A 16,570-nucleotide genomic window follows, 5' to 3' on the forward strand; every position below is an offset into this window, starting at 1 on the left:
TATCCTGGTCCTAAATCATACAAATGTCTGTCCTGGTCGATGGTTCTTCGTCCGGGCCTCAATCCCTGTCTAGTTATCTGACTCCAAATGTTTGTTTTGGTCTCGGTCGCCAGCCCACTATTTCATTTTGCCGTCATTAACATTATAATTCAAACAGCGCTCGACCATGACTAGGTACCGTCTTGAATAAACTCATCCGCATGAATGCAATTCTCCTTGTAGGTCTGCAGGCTATACCTAGCAAACCGGCTCTTGGCTCGGATCTGCGTCCCATATCGCACAAACAACGGCGGAATAAAGCAAAACACCGTCGCCAGGACGGCCAAAATCGACGCGGCGACGTTCGCCCCAAGTGACGAGAACATCTGGGCTGTAAACAGCGGGAAGGTGGCCGAGAGGACCGCTCGAATGCAGGTTACCACGGCCACGGCGCTGGCCGAGAAGCTCAGATAACTGTCGGCCAGGTATCCTAAACACACCGTGGGGTATTCGTTCAGGGCGTATCCGATCAGCACCAATGGCACAGTGGGAACGATCCAGGGTAGGTCAGAGGCATGAGGAGGGATCGTCCAGGCGAACCACCACAATCCGATGGCCATAGCAGGCGCGCCGATACATATGCCTGCCAACTTGTGCTCGGGCAGAAGAGGCAATCCAGCACGCAGCCTCATTTCGAAGATGTGGTCGTCTAGGAGCCGTGTCAAGGGACTGAGAAGAATCCCAATTCCAATAGCCACGAAGGAAAGAGAGGCTAGCTCCTGTGAAAATCCGAGGGACTCATAAATCGGCTGCAGAGCTTCAGTGAAGAGATAGATGAGCCCGAATGCGCCTCCGGCCATCATACCCACCGACATCACGATGGGCTCGGCAAAGAGTTGCATAGGCCTGATGAGCACGACCTGCACAAATGTCTGCATATCGGGCACATGGTCCGGATTCAACGCCGGGGGTGTATTTATGCCCGTCACCTTCCTCAAGCTGGCGACCTGGCGACCCAGCAGGAGAGACGGTCGAGATTCGCGCATGAAAACGGTCAATCCGGTCACTGCAGCGACGATGATTGCATAAACGTAGAACACCCATCGCCTACATGAGTTAGTTGCAGCTTCGATCACAAATTGCACGACAGCTTACCAGCCAAGGGCACTCGTGATATAGACACTCATGATGGGGCCCAGGGACAAGCCGAGTCCCGATGCCGCGGACCAGATGCAGATCCACCAGGCCTGTTTCCGACTGCTGTACAAGTCTTCTATACTACCTCCGAGAATGTTGGCTGGAATAGCCGACAAAAAGCCGGTGATAGCACGCCCAAACACCACCCCAACCAGGGACTCCACCGAGGCAATCAACACGCATCCCAGACTGAATAGGACTCCGCTGCCGATGTATAGCTTCTTCCGGCCAAAGGTCTCGGAGTATGGGGCAAACACAAGAGAACCCAGAAGCTGTCCGAATAGTGACACTGATACGAACAGGAATATCGAAAGGGTTTGGCTGATTTGGTATTCATCGTCGGCTGCTTTGGCTGCGGCCGTCTAGGGAGCCGTTAGTTCGTTTCGTTCATACAAACAAAGAGACACTCACACCAGCCGTGCTCACTGCAGTCCTTCAAACGCCACAAAACTGTCAGCTTCATAGGGTAACTCGTCCGGATTCACAACACATACACGAAGAGGTCCATCAATGTAATGACTGTCAAGTCATAGACTTTCCGGGCGGTTCCCCAATTGCGCGGATGATGGGGGTTTTTGGATCCCCATCGTATATGCTGCCCATCGCGAGTTAGTTCCAGATCATACTGCGTCAGGCAAGCCTCCAGCGAGACATCGTGGACGGTAGTGGATGGCTTTTCCTCGCTCTTAATGTCGCTGTGGTCCATCTTGGCAACGGTTGGTTTCCATCTATTCGAGAATTAAAGCCTGAGACGTAAGTTTCAAAATTCCTTCCATCTTTTGCCATGCGGCGCATTATATGTTACCACGAGATACTGCTCCGTGGGCCTTCTGGGGATCATCGATGATTATACGTTCGGGTGCTCCCCCTTGCGGTCGATCGGCGAACCCTGCTTTGAGTGGACACCCGTAGGTGCCATTCATAGTATCAAGTTTGCCAGGCTTCATCTTCCAGGGCTGAGAACCAGCGCCTAATCCGGACACTATTCGGAACCATAGTCAGGAATGGATCACAGGGTCTCTCGGTCCCTTGCAGATGAGCAAGCGAGTCGCATTCCGTGCCAATCCTGCTGGCTGCCCTGATACGCCGAACCTTCGGTCTGAGGAATCATCCGAAGTGTCCACATTTTTGCTGGCTATCTAACGGGCTGGTTCGATGGTTGGTTTCCCTGCTCAACAACAGGGGTCGCTAACACGAGGCGCGACAGTTTCTGTATGACGACATGGTGTTCTCTGTTACCTCTACCTGGTCGTCAGGCCCTCAGGCGATCGACACATGGCAGCAAGCTTGTCGCCGTCACAGAGACTGGAAACTGGCGATCAGTTCTTCTTTGGTTGTCTGATGCATGGTAGTGTGAAAGTCGGACCAGTCGAAAGCCTCGATATGCTCGATGCCTGTGCCTCGAGCTCTGATGTCAGAGACCCGGAGGTAAAATGTTACCGAGAAAGAGGCCCTCGATAACTTGGCAGGTTGCACGAGCTCAAGCTCCGCTGTCTTGGTGCTGATGAAGCTAAGTGGAGGTATTCCTCGACCAGATAACTAGACCAACCAGTACCGTTTATAATTGAGGTACACCGTAAACCACCCCTTCCTTACAGACAACACGGAGAATCCCTCCAAACCGGTTGGTCCAGGGCGGAGGGAGTTAAGATCCCTTCTCTCCATCACCTGTCTGGGCAGCGCATACATTCTCCGAACATTTGATCTAACCGGGCAGGGAAACCATTTGTCATCGATCGTACTCCATCGGGTTCGACTGGTGACTAGCAGGCGTTCCTGATGGACGCAAGGATAATGGTTGGTGGGACCAAGGGAGGCCTGGAATGCCCGCCGTGGTAGTGAGAAGCATAAATTCTCATGACGCGTCATTCATGAGAGGTTTGAGGCCACAGAAGTCGGAGATGCTGTGACCTTCTCAAAATTTGAAATATGTTGTCGTCTATTTCTTCGTCATCTACGGATGAAGAGTATGGCGTGGCTATGAGCACGGGTCTGGCAGGTCAGGCCTGCAGTTGGTCTCATCGGCTCACTGGTTTCAAGTTGAATACTCTTGTAGTCCAAATTCATCTCGTGTTTCGCGAGCGAGTAGTCCACCAACAAGCTGCGACTATAAAGTAGTGGTGCTCTGATGTCGATAACTATTCAGGCCAATTTCCCATGGTATAGCAGTACATTGATAATAGATATGAGGCCAGAATATAATCCACCCACTATGGGGCTAAATCTGAGTCCGTAAGAGGTCGAAGATATATGTTAGTTGAATTAACTATATGGTTTATATCTAGCAAGGTTGCGGTGTCTTGTACCTGGAGACAGAACGGAATATATATATCTAGTGGGCGGAAGCATAAATCTTTCTACCTGCAACGAGGCTGAGCTGAAAGTGACATGACTGGAAGCTGCACTCCTAGCAGAAGTATCAAGTTCATCTAAGGTCACAATATCCGTGGTTCTGCTGTTGTCTCGTATAGTTGTTCTGGTCCAGAGTCGATAAGCAAAGTGACTGCCTCAGGTGTCTATATACCGTACTGCCATACCGGAAAATGCTCCCTCCGGGCGGCGAGCGACGCGCAGAAAGACCGTACCGATACCGGAGATAGGATCCCCCGACACGCGTCCCGATCGGGCCGGAAGCGACCGCATCCGGCGACAATTTGACTTCATTTTTTCCCGATTGGGATTTTCGAGGGAGCCTGTTTGTCCTTCTTCCAACTCCCCCGTTCACCACGCATCGCCCACCATGGCCCAGCGGTACATGATCCCCTGGCTCTATGACCTGGGTATTTGGATCTTTACGCTATGCCTGGATATTTTCTTTCGCGAGGTTTACTCGCGCGGTGCCTGGCGCATCCCTAAGCGAGGCCCCGTTATAATTGTCGCCGCTCCTCATGCTAACCAATTCGTCGACTCCATCTTGTTGATGCGCATCCTGAAGCATCATGCCGATCGTCGTACGTCGTTTCTCATCGCGGAGAAGTCCATGCGCGAGCCTTATATCGGCACCATGGCGGGCTGCATGGGTGCTTTGCCCGTCGTGCGCGCCATGGACAACGTGAAGCCCGGGTCCGGGACCGTCTACTTGCCCGACCCGGAGGGTGATCCTACCTTGCTGCGTGGTCGCGACACCGATTTCACCACTGATCAGTTCATGGAGGGCGGCGGGATCATCTTGCCTCGCGTTGGCAAGACCAGCCCGGAGCAGCAGGCTATTGCCGAGATCTTGGGCCCTCATGAGTTGCGGTTGCGCAAGCCTTTCAAAGAATTTGCACCGGACCATCCCTTGTACAAGGGGCTGCGGGAGGGCACCTCCTTCAAGGTGGCGCCCCACATCGACCAGAGCAAGATGTTCGACGCCGTCTACAAGGAACTCTGCGCCGGAGGCTGTATCGGCATCTTCCCCGAGGGTGGCAGTCACGATCGCCCCAATTTGCTCCCCTTGAAAGCCGGCGCGGCGATTATCGCGCTGGGGGCGCTGGCTCGAGAACCCGACTGTGGCCTGTCGATCATTCCCTGCGGCATGAATTATTTCCATCCTAACAAGTTCCGCTCTCGCGCCGTCGTCGAATTTGGCAACCCCGTACAGGTGCACCCCGACCAGATTGAGGCGTTCAAGGCCGGTGGCAACTCCAAGCGCAATGCCGTGGGATCGCTGCTGGAGACCATCCAGGAAGCCCTGACGGCCGTGACGCAACAGGCCCCCGACCACGAGACTCTCGCCCTGATCCAAGCCACTCGACGACTATATAAGCCGCTGCGCATGAAGCTCCCTTTGCCTTTGGTCATCGAATTGAACCGGCGGCTCCTCAAGGGCTACACGCAGTTCAAGGACGAACGCAAGGTGGTCCAGCTGAAAAAGGCCGTCACCGACTACAACCGACGACTGCGCGCGCTGGGCATCCGGGACCACCAGGTCGAATGGGGTGATGTGCAGCACCGGCCCTGGTGGTTGGTCCTGGGCACACTGCTGTATCGCATCGGCGAACTGTTGACCGTCGCCGTGGGCACGTTGCCGTCCGTCGCGCTCTTCTGGCCCGTGTTTGTGACGACAAAAATCATCTCCGTCAAGAAGCAACGGAAGGCCTTGGCCGGTTCCGTTGTTAAACTCGAGGGCCGCGACGTGGTTGGCACATGGAAGATCCTCGTCGCCATGGGATTGGCGCCCACCCTGTACACCTGGTATACCGCGCTGGGGACGATCTGGCTGTCGTACTGCCGCAAAGGCGGATATTACGCGACGACCGCGCCCTGGTGGGTCAATGCTGTCACCTATGTGCCTGACTGGATCCCCTTGTCGGTTTTCGCCGTCTTCTTCTTTGGCCTGATGATCTCGGTCTCCTTCGCCGGTCTGCGAATCGGCGAGATCGGTATCGACGTGCTGAAATCCCTGCCGCCGCTCTTGGTGGCCCTGAGTCCACGGTCCCATAACTCTCTGGCCCAGTTACGCGCCCAGCGTCAGGAACTGTCTGCGCGCGTGGTGGACACGATCGATACCTTCGCCCCCGAAATCTTCCCCGACTTCGAGGCGGAGAAGCTGGTCCCACACGGCCACCCTCAAGACGACGGCGCGTACCGGTCCCATCTGAAGAGTATGCCGCCCAGCGAACCCGAAAGTCGCAGCCGCAGTCGTCCCGGCAGCGGTCACAGCCGATCCCAAAGTGGCAGCTACCACCTCCAGGAGACCCTCCTCAAGCCCTTGACAATTGGGTCCAAAGAGGACCTGGGCGAGGTCAATCGTCGCATCCGCGATTCCATGCAAGAGCGTGGTCGTGCCCGCGTCAAGGCCGAGTACGACCCGGATGAGGATGCGGTAGTGGTGGACGGCGCGTCCAGCGGAGGAAACACGACCGATGGCGAGGAGAAGAAAACACGGTAATGAAGATGCGATGCCGAATGCGACGATGGATAGAGGAAGAGAGAGAGAGAGAGAGAGAGAGAGAGAGAGAGAGGGAGAGAGAGAGAGAGAGAGAGAGAGAGAGCCAGTGAACTTATGGTGTTCGCGTGTTGCACGGTGTCTGTATATAGAAAACGATGAGCCTCGATAGATGACGTCAGACGATAGCATCAGCCGGAGTTATTCCGTTGCACAAAATTTATTCTGTTTATGCCATTCTCTTATGCTGACTGGCGTGACATTAGTAGTTCAACAAGTCGAGTGGATCTCTAATGCGCAGCGGCAAGTTGGCTTGTTGATCCCTTCGCAACACCTGCCGACCACCATGTCGCGATCCTATCTTGACCTCGTCCGACAATGCGACAAGCAAGTTCCCTTTCTCCATGGCGGTGACCCTTGAGACTGACAAGCTGTTAGTTTCCCCTACTACACAGACAGTCCCAAACTGTACCATGATGCCAAAAAACATTTCTATGAATTCCGCATCAGTGATTGTGACCGACTCTTGGGCCATATTCCCGCCACCGTCATACAAAAGGTCCAATGGCCCGATGGTTGGACCATAGAGCATGGCAGAAAAACCGCCACTTTGGGATCAGGATACTCCAGAACAGCTCCCGTGCGGTCTGATCTACTGGCTAGAACCATGCACAAGATGGCGCAAATGGACGAGTTCTCCATCCTCAAAGGCTGGCGAAACGAGACCTTCCCTGTCTACGGACCAAGGGGGGAAATTCTGCTGGAAATAGAACGGTCCGGCAGTGCTCTCTTTGGCATAGTCACCTACGGAGTCCAATTGACGTGCTACGTGGAAGACGAGCATGGCCTTCGTATCTGGATCGGGAGACGGTCGAGGTCCAAGCAGACGTACCCTGGCATGCTCGATAGCACGGCCGCTGGCGGACTCCAGACTGGTCGATTTCCCGGTCGCGCAGTCGTGCAAGAGGCAGTGGAGGAAGCCTCTTTGCCAGAGTCTGTTCTGGCAGACGGTCTGCGGTCAGCAGGCTGTCTGTCGTATTATTACGTTCAAGGGCCTCATTCCGGCGGCGCAGATGGACTACTGCAGCCCGAGGTGGAGTATGTCTATGAGTTGAAGCTGGATGCCAATACTATCCCAAAGCCTGGGGATTCAGAAGTGGAAGAGTTTCACCTATGGACTGTTGATGAGGTTGCACAGGCGTTGAAAAGAGGCCAATTCAAACCCAACAGTGCAATTGTTTTGGTGGACTTTTTCATTCGACATGGGATTTTGACCCCCGAGAATGATCCAGACTTTCTAGAAATCGTGTCACGACTTCATCGTCGACTGGAGTTTCCAATTGCTACCGCTCCATTGACATAATAGATGTGGATACTCTGCGAGTTGGCTAGATCTCAGACGGCAAGAATTGGCTGGGACTAATACATTGTCACATTTCCCTTTTTCTTTTGTGTTACTCCTTGGAGTTTGGTTTGTAGCTAAATCTAGTGAGTTGGCGATAGAAAGGCAATGCAAACCATCCCAAGAATGATGCCCATCGCGTACGTATATACGCGCGAACTTGAAAGTTACAACAACTATTATACATTTCTGTATAGAGATTGCGCCATACACAGCTGATGGTAGGTCACCCCACGTCGCTGCAACTCCTCGTGGCTCCCCACCTCAACGATCTGTCCATTGGAGAAGACAAAAATGACATGCGCGTGGCGTATAGTGGACAGACGATGCGCTACGACTATGGTCGTCCGACTACTGCTTTGGTCCGCCCGGTCCAAAGCTTCCTGTATCAATCGTTCAGACTCGTTATCCAGGGCCGACGTTGCCTCGTCAAGCAAGAGAATTCTTGGTTTCCGAATGAGGGCACGAGCGATGGTAATGCGCTGCTTCTGGCCCGGAGAAGGACGACCCCTGTGACCCACAGGGCGTCTCAAACCCGTCCGGCAACGACATGATAAAGTCAAGTAGATTGGCCTGCCTCGTGGCGCTCACGAGGTCTTCGTAGGACGTGTCCGGACCCATCCCTAGAAGAATGTCCTCTTTCACGCTTCCCGGATATAGCCTGGGCTCCTGTTGGACTAGGGACAGGTGGGCTCGATAGAGCTTCGGGGAAAAGTGCTTGATATCGTGGTTGCCCATCTGGATTAAACCTACCGTGGGATCGTAATACCTTTCCAGTAGAGATATCAAGGTGCTTTTCCCACTACCGCTATGGCCCACTCAGGCAACAAAGCTGCCGGGTGAAACCTGAAAGTCTTAGCATCCAATCATCAAGAAAGGATCGTGATAACTCACGGTCAGAGAAATACCCTTGAGCACGGAGGCCACGCGGCCTGGATAGCTGAAGCGAACATCGCTTAACGATAGTGAGTTATCACCAGACGGCCCTTCGTCATGGTTCTGCGCGGTCTCTTGAATAATCGCTTCTTGATCTCGCAAATTGAGAAGATAATTGATTGCACCCTTTGCGCGTGTGAAGCTCCCGGCTGCACCGATAAATTGGGAAGCGGCTTGGCCGGCAAAAGGTACGCTCATGAATATGATGAAGAATTGATACGTGTCGTACTCGCCCGAGTCCATGAGCCGTGAACCATACCAGAACCCCAAAGCCATGACAAGAAACTCAATCGACTGAGATAGTCCGTACGGGATCATGGCAACAGCTAGGAACCGATTGACTGCCAGATGATGCCGCGAAGGATCATGGAATATTGTTGCAGGATTTCGGTCTCGAGACCGAGTGACGCGACGGTTCTTAGCGAGTTGACAGCTTCGACGGCATGACCGGCACTTTCTGAAAAGCGCAAATCAGCTCTTTCGTTCAAATCCAATTCCAGACGAATCCGGGCGTATCCCGACCCAACTAAGGGAGGCAGCCCGCCGAATACCATGACCAGTGCCAACTTCCAATCATATCCGAGCGCAAGACAACTGCTGGCAACGATGCTGATTACCATAATCAACAAAATAAAGATATTTACGGAGATCAACTCCTGTATGCCGCTCGGAACCGTAGTCAACTTGGAGACTAGTGCACCGGATGTGTTTGAGGGCTGGTCGAAGAACTCGATATCCATATTGAGGAGGCGCTCAAAGAGCTCCAAGCGGTATCTGTGGGTGACAGTCTGGGAGATGATATTGGCAACGCATCTAATGACAAAGTAGGACACCAAGTTGGCCAGGGCCAAGACGAAGAACATCAGGACATAGAAGTTGGTGCTGCCAAAGCCCGAGGCGGCACCATGGGCGAAGAGGTCGATCAGCTTCGAGAAGAGGAAGGACTGCACAGGCCAAGTGCCCGCTGCAACTAAAGAGAATAGAATTTCAAGAGTGATCAAGGGATAAAGGCGCTTTTGCTCTCGAACGACAGTAAACAACACAGACAAGAATGACCTGGACTTAAGTCCCTTGCTGGGTGCGCTGTCCCCCATGTTGTTGGTACCGGCAGAACGTTTCGTCGTAACCGTTGTAAGGCCAATGTCAAAGTCATCCTTTGCTTCGCCCTCCGACCTTTCATCGCCCTCTGCTGAAGATGTCGTGTTCAGGTCCTGGGCTCGGATTAAGCGCGCGTAGATGCCACCCTGCACAATCAATTGCTCATGGAAGCCCTGTTCGACGACCTGGCCATTGGAAACGACCATGATATTGTCAGCATTTTTGATAGTAGAAAGACGATGTGCTACCACAAGGGTTGTTCGGGACTTGGAAGCGCGATCCAAGGCCTTCTGCACAATTCGTTCGGCTCCAGGGTCTAGGGCACTTGTCGTCTCATCGAGTAGCAGTATTCGAGGGTTGGAAACGATGCTCCTTGCAATGGCAATACGTTGTCTCTGGCCACCACTTAATATCCCTCCGCGCTCACCAAGGTAGGAGTCATAACCCTAAAAGGCTGTAGCCATGACGCTGCCTAGTGCTTCTACCATGAAACCTATGTTTCATACCCCAGGAAGATTCCGGATGAACTCGTCAGCGTAAGCGTCGCAGCAAGCTTTTCGCACAAGCGCGAATTGTTTCGCATGGCCCAACAGTTTCTGGGATTCAACGAAGCCTTTGGCGACATTTTCAAATATTGTTTCCTGGAATAAGATGGGTTCCTAGTCGAAGTCAGTTGAATGAACCTAGCCTGGACAGTGGCGAACCTACCTGCTGAACCAAAGCGATCTGACTTCGAAGCCACCTCGTGTTTAGTTCAGCAATATCGATCCCGTCGAGAGTGATGTACCCGCTGCTTGGACTATACCAACGCTCCAATAGCCCGACAACAGTGCTCTTGCCCGACCCACTGGCCCCGACCAAAGCCGTAGACTGGCCGGCCGGAATAGACAAGGTAAGGCTTCGCAAAACTTGGGCCGTCGGACGTGAAGGGTAGGAGAAATCGACTCCATGGAAGACAATGTTCCCCTGGCAAGAGGTTAGTTGTACCCCATCCTCGGACAGCGGATCGAGTTCTGAAGGCTTGTCCATGATCTGAAAGAGCTCCGACGCGGCGGCTGCGGCGTGGTTGATGGATTCTAACTGTGGGAAGATAAGGCCCATAGCGGACGAGGCCATGAGAATGGTGAGGACAACACTGGACGATGATCAGTCTTTTCCTCTGACATCTGTCGGTGCTAAGCCCTCTCTCTTACGTTATAACCTTGCCAGCGGTTTCGATCTCGCCATTCAGTGACATTCGATTGCCCTGCAAGAAGGCCAGGGCGGTGCCCGAATGGACACAGAAGTAAGTGGTCGATGCGAAGATCCCCGTGACCACTGTTTTACTCCTTCCGTATCTGTGAGCGAGGGTGAGGTATTCATCGTACCTTGATAGCATTCGGGATTGGGCCCAGAAAGCGTGAATCGTCCGAACAGAAGAGAGTACCTCTTGAGCCAGGGCCGCTCCCTCCGAATAGGTTTGAGCTATCTTGGCCTCGACCCGAGCACTGGATCCCATACAGATGGCAAACACCAGGAACATTAGGGGAATGACACTCATCACAATCAACGCCAGTTTCCATTGCACGGAAATCGCAACAATGAAGGCCGAGAAGAACCTCGCGAGCCCCTGCACTAGGAGCGTTAGTTTCTCGGCGATGCCTTGATTTATACGAGTCGCATTGGTAGTGATCTGCATAGTATTGTGTCCAACTAGATCACTACTATGCTCTAGATACTGTAGCTCCAGGCTGGTCTTCGACAACTACGCCGGCATGCCGGAAATGGCCGATTACACTTTGTTCCCGGCATCCTACAGCCTCGACACATCCATCAAGGAAATTATCGAATCCTTACTCCGGGCTCTGTTCATACCTTCGCCAGTGACGCCTAATGAACGCCTTCAGCTCGGAGAAAAAACTCCTCGATAGGATTCAAACCAGGCGGTTAAGGTAGCAAATACATCAGTTTACTCCAGTATCGACATATATCTTTTTTATTTGGTCAGAATGGTGGAAGGATGCATTGTCCATGATGATCACGGATTTCGGTTCTGGCCACCTTCCACAGTGCTGGAGGAGCTGCTCGATGAAATCTTCAAACACAGTTGAATCAGTTGAGCCCTGAAACACACGAGAAAGCACAACGCCGTCTTGTGCGTATGCAGGCAGGATCTGGTATCGCTGGTCGCGATGAAATATAGAGATCTGGAATGGTGTCTGGCCTAGCGGATACCACCCAGTGCATCTGCAACCAATCCGTTTATAACGTCCCGACTCATCCACATAGACCAGATAGTATGACTTGAAGTCCGATAGATTGTGAAGATAGAAATCGCGCAAGTCAGCAGTCTGTTCCTTTGCTCTCTATCAAGCTACCTTCTTCGACCAGCCGACCGAAGCAAGAGCCCGCTTGAGACTCGAGCTAGTCAACCAAGTATGAAACTCATCCCATAAAAAGAGAACCATCTCATCCACATATAATCCGGGCTTCTCGAGAAGATGGTCACAGAGAATCTGTATCATTGGCAGTGTGAAACTTCGTGGAAGGGTTTACAAACCGTGTGTCTGTGCGAGGCTGACTTCAAGCTGAGTTGACGCTTTGAGACACTGGCTTATTTCGCGCCAAGCCTTGCTATCATTGGTCGAGTACTTCGAAATACACGTGGTTTGTACTATTCCCAGTTTTTTTTTATCGTTTCAGGGCATACTGCGTGGTTGAATAAACACCGGGGGGGGGGGGGGGGGGGGGGCGCTGGGGTATTTGGAAATGCACGTGACTGAGGGGCACTGCAGCTCCTGGGAAGCTATTTTGTCTTGGCGATCCGAAAGCTGCGGGTGTTGATCAGTGCTAGGGGTAGATATTTTTGAATTTTTAATCTTTGGAACCGTGAGACTAAACTTCAAGGATTTCCATCCCTAACCACAGCCTCAATTTTTGACACCTGACCAAAGCCTTACAGTGTAAGCAATCGACCTAGCCCGCTATTCGCCGAAACTTCACGAGTCGTGAAATAATGCATCACGACGCGGCACATGGAACCAATAACGATTGGAAACGATGTCGGTAAAAGTGGATATCGGGAACAACCTTGACCTCCAGTTCGAGGGCACCCGCCCGGGTTATATTTATCAGATTCTTAACACAGAATGGAGCTCTCGGTGCTCCACTGCACAGAATTGGGCATCAGAAGATGACAGTAGAGGTGTTTTGCACCACGAGTTGCAGCCCATGACCCGTGAATTCAAAGAGGTCTGGCGGGCCCGCCCCTAGTATTCAAAAATGAAGCAATTGAAAAACAGTTTCTGATTATTTAATTAATATTGAATCGGCTTACAAGAACTAATTGTTTCGAAGATTTAACGAACTCCGTATCCTCAGATAGATATATATATATATATATATACGATCGATCTTAATCAATATAGACGTTCAGCCTACACAATCTTGCAATTGAGCGTTTACAAAGACCTAAAATAGTATAATTATACTTACTATAGCTACTATTATAATAGCTATTATAATTATATAGCATTGGCCTACGTATCAAGTTACTATACTGTGATATACATACATAAATCTTCATAATATCTACAGAATAACACTCTAGAGTAGCAAACCATACCTTTTTTGATTATATTTCCTATTTGGAACGGGTCATGGGCTTCAATCTGTACATGACTCGTACAGACGATCATTTCGGCGATAGAGCTCGATTTGGCGATAGTGCGGCCCTAAAGAATGGGCCTTTCCTATCTGGGACGGGTCATGGCAGGTGCGTTTCTACCACCTTCCGCCTTTGGTTTACAATTACGCCTACGGAGTAGAATGGAACGTTTAACCATTAGACTACCAAAAGACTAGAATACCAAGTCAACAGACTTGGTACGTGCATCGCTCTATATAGTGGTTCTTCGTGGTCGTCAGTCAGTTCGTCACAGTGGGACCCTCCCTTCATCTCGATTCATTTCTTCTCTACGGAGTACTACTCCCTGATGTATCTATTTTTGGGGTGTTTGCTTTTTCCAGCTGAACACATACAAGGGGTCTTCTTGATCCTTGCCAAAATCTTTCCATTAGCATTGGCTTCGGTGCACTTTGGCCCCCATCCGCATTGCAGGAGACTTCTGCGACTCGGTCACTAAGTTGGTATCTTTTGGAGGCTAGACAGCTTAAATGCACAATTCCCAGTGCACGAGGATAATGTCTCCCGATTCACTTCCACGATTCATCAGAATATCACGATACTCAATCTTGGACATTTGTTTGATGTTAATATGCCCTTATTGGAACCCTCAACACTTAGTATCAATACCGAAACCGAAATGACTTCGTTGAACGATCCACACCAAAATGATCCACGCGACTCATCATTAAAGAAACGAACACTTGACCCTACGAAAAGTTGGAAACGCTTTTGGTTTGATACATGGCGATTTGAAATTTTGGCATGGGCATTTAGCATGGTTTGCTTCGTCGCTATCTGCATTCTACTTAAAGTATACGAGAACAAAGTGCGACCTCAGCTGGCATACAAACTGACACTCAACGCAATAATCTCAGTCCTCGCCACTGGCTGCAAGTCCGCCTTAGTTCTGGTGGTCGGAGAAGCTGTGTGTCAGTTGAAATGGCTCTATTTTCGAGGTCCGAGCCAACAAAGACTATCTAGCCTGCAAGATTTCGACAATGCTAGCAGAGGGCCGCTAGGAGCGATTTCTATTATCTTTTCCCATCGAGCACAGTCGCTCGTCAGCGTTGGCGCGCTGGTCATTGTTATTCTTCTCGCATTCGAGCCATTCATACAACAAGTCATCAGCTATCCTGTATTGCCGGTCAATATTACTGATGGCCTAGCGGCTGCAAAACAGCTTCATGGAGCCTTGGTTTCCCCTGCAGATTTGGTCAACTTTACACTCGCTGAGGCCAGTGAATCTCATTGGGGCCTGTCAGATGACTTCGCAGCTGCCTGGGGACAGGGCCTTTGGTCGAATGATGGGTTTGAAGTTGCACCAGTATGTTCATCGGGTAATTGTACGTGGGAGGAATTCACCTCAGCCGGAATTTGCAGTCGATGCTCTGATATGACGGCTTCCGCTGTGGTAGACTGCGACCTGCCAAACCTAAGTTTTTCATCCAACACAACTTGTCAAATCAAGATACCTGATGGTGATGCTTACACTTTCTCCGCCACCCCCGAAACCTGGTTCCTAAATGACCTTCCCTCTGTCAGCTTTCAACTCCCCTACTCGATTCTCTGGACCGTCTATGACAATGAGAATGCGAATAGGAATACATCTCTTACCTTTGGTGGAATGCGCTCTCCATTAGCAGCATACGGTTATGCCAAGGTCAATGTCTCTGAACCAGCCCACCTTTCAATGGTGAATTCCAGCGTCATTTATGTCGCAAAATTGACTGTTTGTGGCCTCGGAGATTGTTTGCGCAACTACAATATCTCTGTGAGTAATGGCCAGGCTTCTATAACGACCGGAGATCCAGAGTTTGGCATGAGATATAACAAACAACCTCATAATTTTACTGAATCATCTTCGGAGTTCATCTACGTACCAACATCCTTTGATTTCACGTCATGCTGGTCCCCTGATAATAAATCAAAAGCTGCTTTCGCATATTGCATACCCTGGTTCAATTCCTCCGTGCCCTTAATCTCACTTGGCAGCTATGAATTTCTTCCGGCTTCAGATATTCAATACCATGTTTATCACAATGGATCGGATCCGTATAGGGGTCGCATGTTAATACCTTTCCTCAATCGCATCGACAATCTTGGCTTCGAAAATATCATGTCTAACGTTGCCGCTTCATTGACAAAGCTACAACTGCATAAGACAGAAGGAACTTTCACTGGCATCGCCCGCAGGAGCGAAGTTTTTGTGAAGGTCAGATGGGAATGGATGATCCTACCCGGCTGCCTTGTCCTCGCTGGGTCTTGTTTCTTCATAGCAACCATCGTTGTGAATCGAAAAGCCAGAATGCCTCTATGGAAGTCATCGGCCTTGGCGACCTTGTACCATGGATTGGAAAAACAAGAGGGGGATAAGTTGGCCACTGCTATTAGTATGCAAGTGCAAGCGGAGAGTTCTAAGGTTCGATTGATGAGTTCTGATGGGGATGGACGCTTGGTTCTACGCCGGAAAAGCCTCAAATTTGATCATCAGCCTAATCTTCCGGGTCCGGATCTGACTCCTCGATTTGGATCGTCGGATGCGCATGGGTATACTCGGATTTGACCAAAATATCATTCAGTACTGTTCATTCTTTGGACGAGATAGGGAAGAACATCTCCATACCCAGATGCTGGAAGCGTCGACTGACACGAAGAAGGACTTCGATCGGAGTACCAAGTCCATATTTGTTACCTGAGCTACCTCACTGTCCGTACATAGTTGCCTGTAATAGATTGATTTTTTTTGTTTTACAAAACGGATAAAGCCGCGCCAAATGTATGTCATTTTCACAAAACTAGATTTGATCTCGGGGAGGTGTCGGATCCTCCCTGTAAACCACTCCAAAGTCCCATTCTCCAAATGCGGGAAGTTCCTTCGCATAGAATCTTAGTCTATCCAGCTTCATTTTGCCGCCGTCTTGTGTCCTCATTATATAGCAAAAGACTCTCCTTATTCACCCTTCACTTTTACTTCCGAGCCAACAAGACTAGCCAAAGCAATGATAGATCCAACATCAAAAGAGCGCAACCTGATAGAAGTATCTTGTTTCCACAGTATAAAATGAATTGATAGAACGAAGCTATCCAAAACACACAAATCTAAATTACACAGCGTAACCTCTTGTGCTTCAGATCAGCACAATATTCTACCGCCTTGCTGGCCCAAAACACAGCTTCATCCATATTGCAGTCGCGCACGCAGATTCTATATTGTTTACCCATTGCACAAGGTCAAAATCCATAGATATCAATAATTTCATCATCAGTGTATAACCCCGGATCCGCGACCGAAGGCGTACCCAGTAGTCTGCAAAAACAGCGCCATCCCGGGCGTTCTCCCCCTGGACGCCATCCTTTTCGCCAGCAAGCGGCTTCTGTTCTGCCATTAATTCGTAGACCGACTCAGATACTCTAATTTGGC

At 50.8% G+C, this 16,570-nt stretch overlaps 7 protein-coding genes across 7 annotated transcripts; 2 read left to right on the forward strand and 5 right to left on the reverse strand.

The window, feature by feature from the left end:
* Nucleotides 1-170: 170 nt before the first annotated feature.
* LDX57_002221 (uncharacterized protein) lies at nucleotides 171-1,882 on the reverse strand (the record flags this gene model as incomplete). Its single annotated transcript, XM_046083865.1, has 4 exons — nucleotides 171-1,086; nucleotides 1,135-1,538; nucleotides 1,588-1,609; nucleotides 1,671-1,882. 4 exons carry the CDS (start codon nucleotides 1,880-1,882, stop codon nucleotides 171-173), a joined length of 1,554 nt encoding a protein of 517 aa, XP_045939828.1.
* Nucleotides 1,883-3,916: 2,034 nt separating this feature from the next.
* Nucleotides 3,917-6,049, forward strand: SCT1_1 (Glycerol-3-phosphate/dihydroxyacetone phosphate acyltransferase; the record flags this gene model as incomplete). Its single annotated transcript, XM_046083866.1, has 1 exon — nucleotides 3,917-6,049. The coding sequence occupies one exon, from the start codon at nucleotides 3,917-3,919 to the stop codon at nucleotides 6,047-6,049; it is 2,133 nt and encodes a 710-aa protein (XP_045939829.1).
* Nucleotides 6,050-6,392: 343 nt separating this feature from the next.
* On the forward strand, nucleotides 6,393-7,409 carry LDX57_002223 (uncharacterized protein; the record flags this gene model as incomplete). Its single annotated transcript, XM_046083867.1, has 2 exons — nucleotides 6,393-6,433; nucleotides 6,485-7,409. The coding sequence occupies 2 exons, from the start codon at nucleotides 6,393-6,395 to the stop codon at nucleotides 7,407-7,409; spliced, it is 966 nt and encodes a 321-aa protein (XP_045939830.1).
* Nucleotides 7,410-7,877: 468 nt separating this feature from the next.
* Nucleotides 7,878-8,186, reverse strand: LDX57_002224 (uncharacterized protein; the record flags this gene model as incomplete). The annotated part of the gene is made up of 1 exon (XM_046083868.1): nucleotides 7,878-8,186. One exon carries the CDS (start codon nucleotides 8,184-8,186, stop codon nucleotides 7,878-7,880), a length of 309 nt encoding a protein of 102 aa, XP_045939831.1.
* An 81-nt stretch (nucleotides 8,187-8,267) lies between these two features.
* On the reverse strand, nucleotides 8,268-8,627 carry LDX57_002225 (uncharacterized protein; the record flags this gene model as incomplete). The annotated part of the gene is made up of 2 exons (XM_046083869.1): nucleotides 8,268-8,294; nucleotides 8,343-8,627. The coding sequence occupies 2 exons, from the start codon at nucleotides 8,625-8,627 to the stop codon at nucleotides 8,268-8,270; spliced, it is 312 nt and encodes a 103-aa protein (XP_045939832.1).
* Nucleotides 8,628-8,710: 83 nt separating this feature from the next.
* On the reverse strand, nucleotides 8,711-9,688 carry LDX57_002226 (uncharacterized protein; the record flags this gene model as incomplete). Its single annotated transcript, XM_046083870.1, has 1 exon — nucleotides 8,711-9,688. The coding sequence occupies one exon, from the start codon at nucleotides 9,686-9,688 to the stop codon at nucleotides 8,711-8,713; it is 978 nt and encodes a 325-aa protein (XP_045939833.1).
* Nucleotides 9,689-9,982: 294 nt separating this feature from the next.
* On the reverse strand, nucleotides 9,983-11,160 carry LDX57_002227 (uncharacterized protein; the record flags this gene model as incomplete). The annotated part of the gene is made up of 3 exons (XM_046083871.1): nucleotides 9,983-10,141; nucleotides 10,191-10,617; nucleotides 10,676-11,160. The coding sequence occupies 3 exons, from the start codon at nucleotides 11,158-11,160 to the stop codon at nucleotides 9,983-9,985; spliced, it is 1,071 nt and encodes a 356-aa protein (XP_045939834.1).
* Nucleotides 11,161-16,570: the final 5,410 nt, after the last annotated feature.

Source organism: Aspergillus melleus, assembly GCF_016097325.1.
Source record: "Aspergillus melleus strain CBS 546.65 chromosome Unknown contig1, whole genome shotgun sequence".
NCBI classification, from domain to species: domain Eukaryota; kingdom Fungi; phylum Ascomycota; class Eurotiomycetes; order Eurotiales; family Aspergillaceae; genus Aspergillus; species Aspergillus melleus.